General features: G+C 38.4%; 1 protein-coding gene across 2 annotated transcripts in view; it reads left to right on the top strand.

The window, feature by feature from the left end:
* Window positions 1-1,992, top strand: part of opcml (opioid binding protein/cell adhesion molecule-like) — a 187,176-nt gene extending 185,184 nt beyond the window's left edge. For both annotated transcript variants that reach the window (XM_063013829.1, XM_063013828.1), the window contains one exon: window positions 75-1,992. In XM_063013829.1, the coding sequence (XP_062869899.1) occupies window positions 75-175 (101 nt within the window). In that variant the 3' untranslated portion in view covers window positions 176-1,992. The remainder of the gene's footprint in view (window positions 1-74) is intronic.
* The last annotated feature ends 10,694 nt before the right edge of the window (window positions 1,993-12,686 follow it).

Genomic DNA, 12,686 nt, shown 5'->3' with positions numbered 1-12,686 from the left:
ACGTGTAGTAAGTTGTGGGGAAATGCTTTTTTTATACAGAGTAAGTGCTCACAACGCTCCGTTTCTCTCCACAGGCCCGGGAGCGATACAAGACGTGAACAATTCCGCTTCTTCTCCATCCACCTCTCTCTGCCTTCTGTTGGCTTCGCTTCTCTATAATCTAATCAAGTTTTGATGCTAAAGACTCCCTCCGCTGCATCAGATACTCCCAACAGAACACAAAGACAGACTCAAAGCCCGTAAAAACAAAACAGATCGTTTCGGTTTATTCATATAAATATGTTTAATTTTCATTTCGCCTTGGTTAGGTAGAGGTGGGAAAGAAAAGACACTTGCTGAGAGTCTCGCAGAGAGTCCGTCCTGGGAAAACTCGAGACTGCACACGGTAGGGTTGGATAGGGTTCTGTGGTTAGCTGCTTAGAGCTGCGTTTAGTGACCTTCACGTTTTGTATGTAAAAGAAAAGCGAAATGCGTTCGTACAAACCTGGCTGGTTTTGCTCGGTATTGAAGTGTGTAAGTCGACTTGAGACGTCTGTGTAATGTCAGGTTTTCTTGTAAAATACTATGGAGTTCCTGCAAATGAATTCTTCTTTTTAATAATGGACAAAAGTGCAAAAAATCATGTGAACTTTGATTTATTGTACCTGTACAGATGTATACAGTGAAATACAGTTTATTCCAATATGAGTAATATGTACGTAAAATAGCTCACATTTCCTGAAAAGAGTCTGGTGCGTATAATGTCTGTTTGTCATTAAAAAATGTTCAGATTTTTAGCACATCACTGCTATTTTAGCACACACACACACACACGCACACACACACACACACAGTGTAGGTTAGTCACAGGAAAATTTACAGTATTATGAACATGTGTATGTTTAGACAGTAGGCAGCACAATGAATCTGCAAAATCTGATGCAATACTCGTGCACATTTATTTCGAATTTCTTTCACATGGGGTAAAGTAATAAACGTTACAGATGTCCCAACCCCAGTTATTTTATTTATTTATTTATTTTTTTAATTTAATACTGATATGTACGACAGCGTATTAGGGCCACTGTAAAAAAAAGTTATACTTAGTTTCACTAATAAAAAAATCCTCAATCTCCTGCACATCAGCACCAGTTTGTTATTAGTATAAGGACGCTGAAACTGCTTTGCAGTAAACTGTGTTTATTTAGAAGAACGTTTGCCAGTGCGAACGGCGTCTGCATCATCACCAGTACTTCTACCGAGACTTATAGACTCGTACAATAAACTAAAGCCACATGGCATCGCTATAAATGGTTGCACTGGCGGGTTTAGTCATCATGTCATGTGGATGGAAGCGTACAATACAAACAACCACCCAAAAATAATCGTGGGTTATTGGATAACCACAGTAAACGCACAGTGGAGGCTGCCGATCCAGGTACTGAGACCCGCGCTTCTCTGACTTTATTCTCATAATCATTTCGACTTTATTCTCGACTTTATACTCCCTTTTTACAGTGGCCCTAATCCACCGTTGTAGAAATGATATCAGTTAATACCTCACAGAGATGTGGTACTGACACCCTCACACTACATGCAAACAGTGGTACATTCTAATTAAAGCTTTATGTTAATCTGGATTATGTATTGCGAATAATCAATATATATGGCACATCATGCAATAGTTCTCTTATACTTTGGACTTTTCTTTAAATCAGATTAAATTTATCATTCCAGGTTTGATTTATGAAGGTCAGACTTTGTTTTATTATTTTTACTAAACCTTCTTGACAGTAATAATAAATCCCTGCCTCCTCGTTACTAATTGCTCACGACTAGATAAGACTTACTGGAGAAGCTATGTTTTTATCTGTTTACACTCTGTTAAGGTATTTTACCAGTGTTCTTTCTCAGGTTTTAAGAGATGACTTTAGTTTTTGTGTGCCTGTGAATGTCTATGCTTGAATCTTTATGGCAAAAGATATTAAAATAAGGCCATCATTATTTGTTGAATACATCGTCCTGAGACTTTTCTTTTATATTATCTGTATTATTAACATTTACTTTTATATACGGTAAGTATAAATATTATGAACAACCAACCATTGCATTGTTGGACAAAATTACAGGCAGTTATATTGATTTGGCCCCTATTTTGTGGCTTTAATTAACTTTTGTTTTGTGAGAACCAGATTTTCCAGATGTTGTACCCATCTAGTCAAAAGAGCATTTGCTTAATAATAATTGTAATAATATGAAGGGGTGAGCTGCTCCGGTGGTGCAGCGGTAAAACACGCTAGCACACCAGAGCTGGGATTTCTAATACATCATATCGAATCTCAGCCTTGCCATCCGGTGGGCCGGGGCGGTTCAATAACGTTTGACATTGCCGTTGTTCATAGGGTAGGACAAGCCGGATAGGGACCTTATAACTGATGCAATTACGACCTCTGCTTGCTGATTGATGATGTCTGCACAGAGTCGGATCAAGATGTGGCTCTCCGTGCACAAAGCTAATCAGCATATGCACTCGCCTCGTGCAGGTGAGAAAGATGCAGTCGGCTACTGCTTACGTGTCGGAGTGTGACAGTCTTGCTCTTCTCAATCGGGGCAGGGGTCAGCTCCAGTAGAGAGGAAACATAACACAATTGGGTATAAATTGGACTCGCTGAAATTGGGAGAAAAAGGGAGAAAATGCATTAAAATATATATAAATATAGGTGTGTGTGCATACTTTTAGAAATAAAGTATACACTTGTAGGTTTCTTACATGTTTTGTTTGTTTGTTTGTTTTCCAATGAATCAGCAACTTTGATACTTAAACCAGCCCGTCTGGCACCATCAGTCTTGCTACGCTCAAAGCTTTTGACCTGTTTCTTTGTGTTTTTATGCTTAATACCGCTGTCACACGACTGGCTAATTGGATGGTTATGTAAATAACGTAGATCTACAAGTGTTCTTATGAAAGTGGCTAGATAGCGTATGTGTACTTACTGTTTAGCCACATGTATTTCTAAAACGTTCACATAGCAATGCAGTCTTCAGAGACAAACACTGACTATAGAACAGATCACAGTGAAGGTTTAATCTACCGTCCCAGGTTTTCTAGTAGGAATTTCTAGTTAAGAGGTGTTTTGTCTAGTTTTTCCGAGTTAGAAGTTGTAAATTCTGTTTTTTAAGCCGTGTTGCTGCAATGGGAAACCAACTCTATAGTACCACTTGTTTTTAAATTGGATTTTGTTTACTCCCATACATTTGTCAAGTAGTATATTGAGATATTTCCACTGCATGCTATAGATCCAGAGAAATAGTACTCGGTTCTTTTTTTTATTGAATCCATGTTACACTTAATCCTCCTCTGTCAGCGTCTCCTAGAACTCGTACGTAACCTTGATAAGCTTGCTGTTTTCTTCGTCACACCTCTGCACCTCTTCCTCTCTCTAAACGCTGACCTGGAATGCAGTCAACATTTAATGAGCGGATTTGGATGCTTCCCAAGGAGAAACACTTATCAGCCCATAACATTATCCAAGCTAATAGAAAAGCTAACACTCACGCAGTCGTGGGAGCGTCAGCACTGTAACCGTGTACGTGGAGGAGTTGGTGGTACGTGGTATGTCAATGTTTAACAAGGATTTGTGTGTGTGTGTGTGTGTGTGTGTGTGTGGGGGGGGGGGGTGCTACACAAATCCACTATTGTTTAATAAAGCATGTTCAAGTATCTCCTTCATTCTGTTATCTGAGTTCATAGGTTTCTGAACAGGTACGCTATTCACACAGCTCAAAAAGTACTGGATTTATTGCGTATGATGTGCTGAAATGGATCTTTTATTTTTATTAATCTCCTTCTCCTGGTCATGGTGGGGCCAGTACCACCCATAAACACTGGATACAAAGAAGCTAACATCCTTTTTTTATGGTGTATTTGCACCAGTAACTGTCTTTATTATTCAGGAAATGCTTTCCACCAGCTATAATTTGTAAAATAGCCAGAAGAGCATTTGTACGGTCAGGATTGTTTCTCAAATCTATATTCCACTTTATCCCAAAGTTGTTTGCTAGCCACTGAAGCTCCTCCACACCAAACTCCTCAAATCATGCCTGGCGGAGTTATTTAAGTGTTTCACCGACATGTCTGTTCTCTCCCGCCCTCTGATGCACGACTCCAAATGTTAAATGGACCTTATTCTGTCCTCTGGGCACAGATATGCTGAAAGTTACAAGTTTTCTTACTTACAGAAGCCAGTTTTTTACATGTAGTTTGGGAGGTACCTGGAAGTGGTTGAAAGAAACCCACATGGAGGAATCATGTTGCTCTTCAGCACCCACACTACCAGCTGCACCTCCAATCTGCTCACTAGTTGGGCATTTTAAATATTGAAAGTTTTAAATAGAAACACTGGGTGCAAAGAAGGAATTTGCAAAAACAGTAAATCTGATTATTACTGGTTATGATTAAAGCCAGAGTACCTGGAGGAAACTTGGATGTTAGTAGAACTTGCCAACTTCCTTACTACCAGGAGCCTAGTGTTGTGTGCCACACAGGGATGAGGTATTTATTTGAATTTTACAAGAGGAAAGCAATTCTAGAAAATATTTTACATCTATGGAAACAATAGCTATTCAGAGGAAACCCATACAGACATCATAAAAAAGCAGGGGTTTGGTTTGAACACAGGTTTCATGGACTCTGGAGCTTTGTGGCATCAACACCACCAGCTGTGCCACCATGATACTCATTTTATTTTAGATTAGCAACAAAAAGCTGCATAATTTTACACACACCATTTTAACAAGAGACCGGGTTTAGAACATTACAGCTATTAAAAGAAAAGTTTGACATTTCTTTATATTTGAAAATAAAAAATTCTATCCAATACCATCAGTCAGAATATAGTCTAATTTCTATTTAAAACTATTGAAATAGAAAAAAAGCCAAAGAAATCAAAAACAGTTATGTAATTTTTGGTATCAATCAATAAGAGAATTACCCAAAACTAGTGAGGCATAGTAAAAAAATAAATAAAAAATAAGGATCGACTGATATAAGAGCTGTCTGTACATATTCTACACTGGTCCAAACCTGCTACACCACCAAATCAGAATACACAGTAGAGTAAGCCAGGGTAATCAGAGATTTGGTTAACTGGTTGATTTAGTAGCAAAGGGGTAAGTACTTTTTACACAGGGGCAGGTAGTGCTGAATGTTTTCCTTCTATACATGAAATAAGCATTTACAAATGTATGACTAAATTATGACTAAATGAAGATCTGAAAAGTAGAATCAGTTGAAAATGGGACTAATACTGTTTCACAACTCTGTATCAGTTTATTTATATACAGATAACTGCTGATAAGTTAGCTTACTAAAGTTTACTATAAGTACAGTAACACCCTGGACAGGGTGCCAGTCCATTGCAGGGCAGGCACACACACACACACACACACACACACCCACCCATTCACCTATAGGGCCATGCAGTGTCTCCAGTTAACCTGACTGCATGTTTTTGGACTGTGGGAGGAAACCAGAGCTCCCGGAGGAAACCCACGCAAACACGGGGAGAACATGCAAACTTCGCACAGAAAGGAGCCGGACCGCCCCACCTGGGGATCAAACCCAGGACCTTCTTGCTGTGAGGCGACAGTGCTACCCACCGAGCCACCGTGCCGCCCCCTTTATAAATATAATGTAAATAAACCTTTCTGTTAAAATTATGGAGCACTGAGAAGAAAAAGTCTTGCATGATTTCAGTTTATTAAATCTCAGAATATTTTCTCAATTTTTTCTCCAGTGTACTGAACTAAATAAAAATCAATAGTACCACCAGAACAAGTCAAGTTAGTGCCAACATAAGAAAAAAATATTGAGCAACTATAAACATGAAACATGTCTTCAAGGAGCAGAACGAACCATGTGCTGCAACACTTGACCTGCTTTGTGTGTGTGTGTGTGTGTGTGTGTGTGTGTGTGTGTGTGTGTGTGTGTGTGTGTGTGTGTGTTTTTTTTCTTCTTATAGTAGGTGGACATTTAGAATAACATCTTTTATAAGACATATTTGTGCTGCTCATTTGCAGTCTGGCTGAGACTCAGAAGATGCCACTGCTGTAAAATGTCACATCAGGTTAATTTGTTTAGTCAGTATGCTTATTTATTCATGTTGTTTGGCACTGAAGGGATGACAGCTCGCAGGGATTTCCAAAGGGGAGATTCTGAGAACTCCGATAAAGAACTCCATCAGGAGTACACAGACAGAGAAATAAAAATGACCGATTGTTCGGCTTGTTTGTTGTTTTGCTTCGTATTTCTGGGCAAATTTCCAAGACAAAGGCCAAGTGCTTGCTTGGTTCTCTCTTTTGTGTTTGTAATGATGAACGGTGGAGGTGCAGGCTAAAGATACAAGCCTGTCATATTATTTATTACATGATTTATTAGACTCGGACTGTTCCCTAGTGTCTTTTCAGCTATATAAATATGAATATTCACCATCGGCTGCTTTTCAAGTGATAATTATTGTTTCCTGAGCATTTTATAGGTACTTTTTAATGGCCTGGCGACCTGTCCGGGCCGTTTCCTGCCTTTCGCTCAATGAATCAAACCTGCCGCAACCCACTCACTTACTTTCTCAACCGCTTATCCAATTAAGGTCGCGAGGGGATGCTGGAGCTTATCCCAGCTTTTCAATGGGCGCAAGGCACACGGTAACACCCTGGACGGGCGTCAGTCCATCGCAGAGCAGACACACACACACATGCATACACACACCCATTCTCCTATAGGGCAATTCAGTGTCTCCAATTAACCTGACTGCATGTTTTTGGACTGTGGGAGGAAACCGGAGCTCCCGGAGGAAACACACGCAGACACAAGGAGAACATGCAAACTCCGCACATAAAGGATCCAGACTGCCCCGTCTGGGGATCAAACCCAGGACCTTCTTGCTGTGAGGCGACAGTGCTACCCACCGAGCCACCTAGCCGCCCCCTGCCGCAACCCTGTTTGGGAAAGTGTGATGGTGAAACAATAAATTAAAAGATACATTTATTATTTTATAGTTTTTTTGCTTTTTTTTGTCATTTAGGTTGGATTGTGCTAAAGATACTGCTATCAAGACAAGCCACGATGTGTGGATGTACAGCAAAATGCTTTAATGTTTGATATAAGCTATACAGAGTGTAGTTTTCCTCTTTTACTTTCCTACTTATTTCACAGGAGAACCAAACGCATCCTAATTTTGATTTAAACCTCGCCTCTTGAACAGCTCCTGACGGATGTCTGCGTCGAACAATCAGTAAAGCCAGACAGAACGCCGTCTTTAAAGCCACTTCATCCAAGCGAAACTGGGGTCTTTAATTAGTAGGCCAGCCGCCTTCTTATTTCCCGCGCTCGCAGATGGCTCCGAGTTTGTTTCTGATTGCAAATCACAGCTCAGTTTTGAGTCTGACTGTTTAACTCGCGTACAGTTAATTCCCACGAGCCGTGTCTGTCAGTGGTGTTCATGTGTGTGCCTTCGCGTGGACACTGTCGGGAAGAGCGTACTGACTTCTCAATGAACTAATTAAAGTGTCAACAGCTTCTTTCGTTTAATTACAGATCTGAGCTGCAGAGACTCTCTTTATAAGAGACTGGGGATGATCTTAAGGACGTACCTGTACTGGTTTAGTTTATTAACATTTATTTGATTGGGGATTTAAGCAAATATACAATTGTTATTATTGCTAACTCCACAAAGGTGCCAAACAGACTTGGGGTGTTCAACTAAAATTTGCATTACTTGACCATAAGTAAGCTTTAACTTTATGGTTAAAGTGAAATCTGGCAACAACAACAAAGCGTATTTTTAGTGGAATAATCTCAATCGTCATGCAAAGTGAGCACATCTACACTGATCAGCCATAGCATTAAAACCACCTCCTTGTTTCTACACTCTCCATTTTATCAGCTCCACTTACCATATAGAAGCACTTTGTAGTTCTACAATTACTGACTGTAGTCCATCTGTTTCCCCCAGCACCTCCCAGGACTCTCCCAGGACCACCACAGAGCAGGTATTAATTAGGTGGTGGATCGTTCTCAGCACTGCAGTGACACTGACATTGTGGTGGTGTTTTAGTGTGTGTTGTGCTGGTATGAGTGGATAAGACACAGCAGCACTGCTGGAGCGCCCTGTGCGCAGCGTCCTATGACCACTGATGAAGGTCTAGAAGATGACCAACTCAAACAGCAGCAATAGATGAGCGATAGTCTCTGACTTTACATCTACAAGGTGGACAAACTAGGGATGAGCGACTAATAGAGAGGACAGTGAGTGGACACGGTATTTAAAAACTCCAGCAGCGCTGCTGTGTCTGATCCACTCATACCAGCACAACACACACTAACACACCATGTCAGTGTCACTGCAGTGCTGAGAATGATCCAACACCTAAATAATACCTGCTTTGTGGTGGTCCTGTGGGGGTCCTGACCATTGAAGAACAGGGTGAAAGCAGGCTAAAAGATTTGTAGAGAAACAGACTACAGTCAGTAATTGTAGAACTACAAAGTGCTTCTATATGGTAAGGGGAGCTGATAAAATGGACAGTGAGTGTAGAAACAAGGAGCTGGTTTTAATGTTATGGCTGATCAGTGTATAATTTCCATGTCGTTAGTTTCAGGCTGTATCATTCTTGTGCTTTTTATTAGGGTTAACTCATGTCAAGTGTTTGGTACAAACCACTAATTAGTCAATTAACTGGCAAGTGAATGTGATGTAACAGCACTTGTTAGATTTATTTTTACTGTAAAAATCAGCATATTATTCATTTTATACATGTCCTTTGCCACTGCTAATTAAAAAATAACTAAAAAATAAACACATTTAATTAAGTGTGTCTCCTTATTTTGCCTCAGATTCCATTTGTGATTGAAACCATTTATGTTAAAAAAAAGCCTCAAATGTTGACATCAGAAATAAATAAAAAAAATCACTCAGTATATCTTACTTGTTCAAACCCTGGAGCCATAAGTAGTTTCCACTAAAATATCAATTAATGGCTGTGCAAAGTACAGCAGAACAACATTCTGGATACAGATCCATGCTTGGCATGACAGACTGCATTATTATCCAACACTCATCTGCCCTGGTTGCTCATTTGGACAATCAGAAAATCGGTTCATCTTGATTAAGAACATAATTTAGCTAATAAAACATGACCAGGCATATTTTTAGCCCAGTAACATTTAAATCTCAACTAACTGGACCACCAGAGTTGAGCAGTCGTCTTAATTTCCAACAGGATGCCACTCACACTAAGGAAATTGTAGAAGAGCTAAAAAAAGATAAAACATTATATAAAAATGCAGCCAAACTTAGCCAAGATGTAACAAAAAAAACAAAACAACAAAGAAAATAGATTAATAATAATAATAATTCCTGATCTTACCTTTTGTTAAACCTTAAAATAAAAATGTACGGTCTGTGTTTAACGATTTAACATTTTTCATTCCCGTAGTGTTCAAGTACTTCACGGTTACTGATTAATTTACACTATGAGGCATCCTAGCAGTCCTACGGCAATTCAGTTAGCAATCTCTTAGTCAAAATGTCCAAGATGTCAAAGTCTAAAGCAGCTAAAAACACGACTCGGGTAACTGAGTTTGGAGGGTAAAACCCAGAGGAAAATTTTCGTATTTAAGACAGAATATGAAGCCTCGCACCGTCGTTGAATGTTCTAGGTTTACATATAACCGTTAAGGTAGCTGTACTGTGTATTGTAGCTTCTATTTATTCTATCATTCAAGTTATGTGTTAAATATTTAATAAATGCTGTAAAATGTGGCACTTTTCTTTAAAAATCTGTCAAATCTGTGATTTATGAAAATGAGGTCAGTGAAATGAATACTATCAGATTAATAAAGCAGACTCGGCCCTGTGAAGTTTTCAGGTTGAACCAAAAATGGACAAAACTAAATTAAATGTTTCTTTTCCACCGTACCAATCCCACTGGCAGGTTGTTCATTGCTGCACAGCGAACTTTGCTCAAACTCACACCTTATTTAAAATTTTAGTGGCATCTAGTGGTCTTGGGTTTCTTTGAGACTCCAGTTATTCATGTATTAGTTTTAAATGACTTCAGTCCAAAAACTAAAGGAAATTAAAAGTGAAAGGGGTTAAAATTATGTTCTGTACATTTTTGTTTAATAAATAAAAAACATGCAGTGAAGAATAGTTTAAAAAAGCATAAAAATTACATAAAATCCTGATGTATCAAATATGATACAAAACAAAACTCATACATGCAAACTCATTTCATTTCTTTCTTTTTTTTGTATTTCACAGTGGGTCAAATAAACACTCCCGTTTTTAAATTTTTTTTATTTTTGGGCAATGTTTTAGTGGTTTAGGCTTTGAAGGGTTAAGCACATTAAGTAGGGCCTGAGTTATATAGTAACAAAGTTTTGCCTTAGTGCTAAACACGCCACAGATTTCTGTCAACACAGTCCAACTGCAAACCCTCAAATCACAATGAAACAGCCAAGAGGATTGAGTTTAGGTACAGCATTTTATTGTTGTAAGTCTTAAATATGAACACACAATATCCATAAAGAAAAAAACATATGAAGCAACAATTATTTTACAGTATAGGGGAGAGGTGAAATCTGATCCTCCTCTCTAGGTAATCCTGTAAAAGAGGACTGACACGTTTCCTTGGTATTGTTGACCAGAAACAGAAATCTGCTCAACTGACCTACTGTAAAGTTTGGCCATGCACAGACAAGCACGATTCCCTTCTATAAGAGCGAAGTGTGGTTATAAATCTTCTTTCTTTAAGTGCTTTGTTCATTTAAGTTCATAAATTCAGATCACAGAGTTCACGTTCTGAACAGATATCAGAAATCAGAAACAGACAAAAAGAGTGGGTGCAAATTAAGTTTTCATGTCATGTAACGTCTGTGCTTTACGATGCTCTTAGTTACACTTTTGCACCTTCTCTTTGTACGACTGCAAGTTAAACACCTTTTATCTTATATTCAATAAGATTAGAATAATAGATTAATAATAATTAATAATAAAAAAACAAAGCTGAAGGACCAGACTGCAGTGATTTACACTAAGTAACCACATAAAAAACGTACCACCATCAGGCTGTACACAAATACCCAATACACAAGCCACCCAATTTCATTACACTTTGTGCTTCAACTCCACTGTTATAAAAGTGGTGTTTTATTTGTTATATTTATTCCACACCTGTTTCTAACAGCGCCCAGCGTTTTATTTATCCACTGAGCATTATTAAAAAAATTCTGTGGTCTGAAAGAATTAAGTGATTCAGTCTGCATTATTATGTACTTGACTGGTGCTCAAAATAATCCATGATCATGTGATTCTGCTTAATGAACTGCTTTTTGAAATACTAGGACCAGAGGTGGCATTTATTAAAATAATAATAATAATAATAATATTAAATGTATAGTTGAGTGCAAGAGTTTGCATATTCCCGGGCCAAAAATGTAAATTAAATATTGTATTGAGTATTTTTCAGGTTTTGTCATTAACAGAAGTTGTTTAATAATACATATTGATATTAATAATGATACAGATTAAAATGAAGCCAGTTTAAAATACATTTTTCAAAGAAATTTTTCTCCTTTGGACCCACATAGTTTTGATTTACCCCCTTAATGCCAAGTTCACACTACATGACTTTCCAAGTTGTCAGACCGCTGTACAGTTCACACTACACAACTGGATCTCTCGTAATCGGGAGTCTCTTAAGTCGTTGTGTATTTCACACTACACGATCGACTACACGGTGATAGGGGGTTTCACACTACACCATCTATCACCGGGAGGAATCGCAGGCGAGTCTGTCTGGTCTCCCAAACTACGTTTTGTCATGAAAACCCATGTGAGAAGTAGTTCGACAAAGCGCTCGCTGCCACTCGCAACCTGCTTGCAACGCCTTTCACACTACACGATTTTGAGTCTGTGACTGGTTCAGATATTTACCTTGCTAGATATTTTTCTCGAGTTGTTAAACAGTTCACACATAGCGATCGAGAGCCGAGTTTCGAGCACTGAGCGAACGCTGAGTTGCTTCTGTGCTGCCACATCTAGCGGCGACCAGTCGGCGAGCAAAAATCCGGTCAAAAATCGTGTAGTGTGAACAAGGCATAAGAGAGATTTCCTCTGCTCATAGGTTGTAGTTGATCTGAAACAAAATTTCTTGTACATGTTTTGTACAATATGAAAATTATATTAGAAAGATTTATATCGAACGTGCTAAGATTTACTTTCAAATCTAAAACAGTGCCTCGGAAAAATCCCTCCAGACGACACCCACATTTAACTTTTTACATTTACTTTACATTTTCCCTTCTTCATTTAAAAATCATGATACTAATTTTTGCACTCAACTTATGTCTCAGTAGACACGCTTGATCTGTACCAAAACAGCAATAATTTGAATTTAATATTAGAAACTAATTGTAAAAATGCATAGAGGCAATAACAGACGAGTACCATCCTGCCCAGTACAAGATGTCAGGAACACGTTTCTTATTCATATCAGAGCTTACAATGACCAGTTTAATGTTTATGCATTTCAATTTGAACACAAAATACTATATATAATATACTGTATATTATGTATAATAAATTGAAATGTAAATCAAAAATAAATTACATGACTTTAACCAGAGCAGCAACGTAAAATCGACG

This window comes from Trichomycterus rosablanca, chromosome 18 (assembly GCF_030014385.1).
Source record: "Trichomycterus rosablanca isolate fTriRos1 chromosome 18, fTriRos1.hap1, whole genome shotgun sequence".
NCBI classification, from domain to species: Eukaryota; Metazoa; Chordata; class Actinopteri; order Siluriformes; family Trichomycteridae; genus Trichomycterus; species Trichomycterus rosablanca.
Note: the sequence above shows the minus strand (reverse complement) of the source record. Positions and strands in the feature narration are given on the sequence as shown.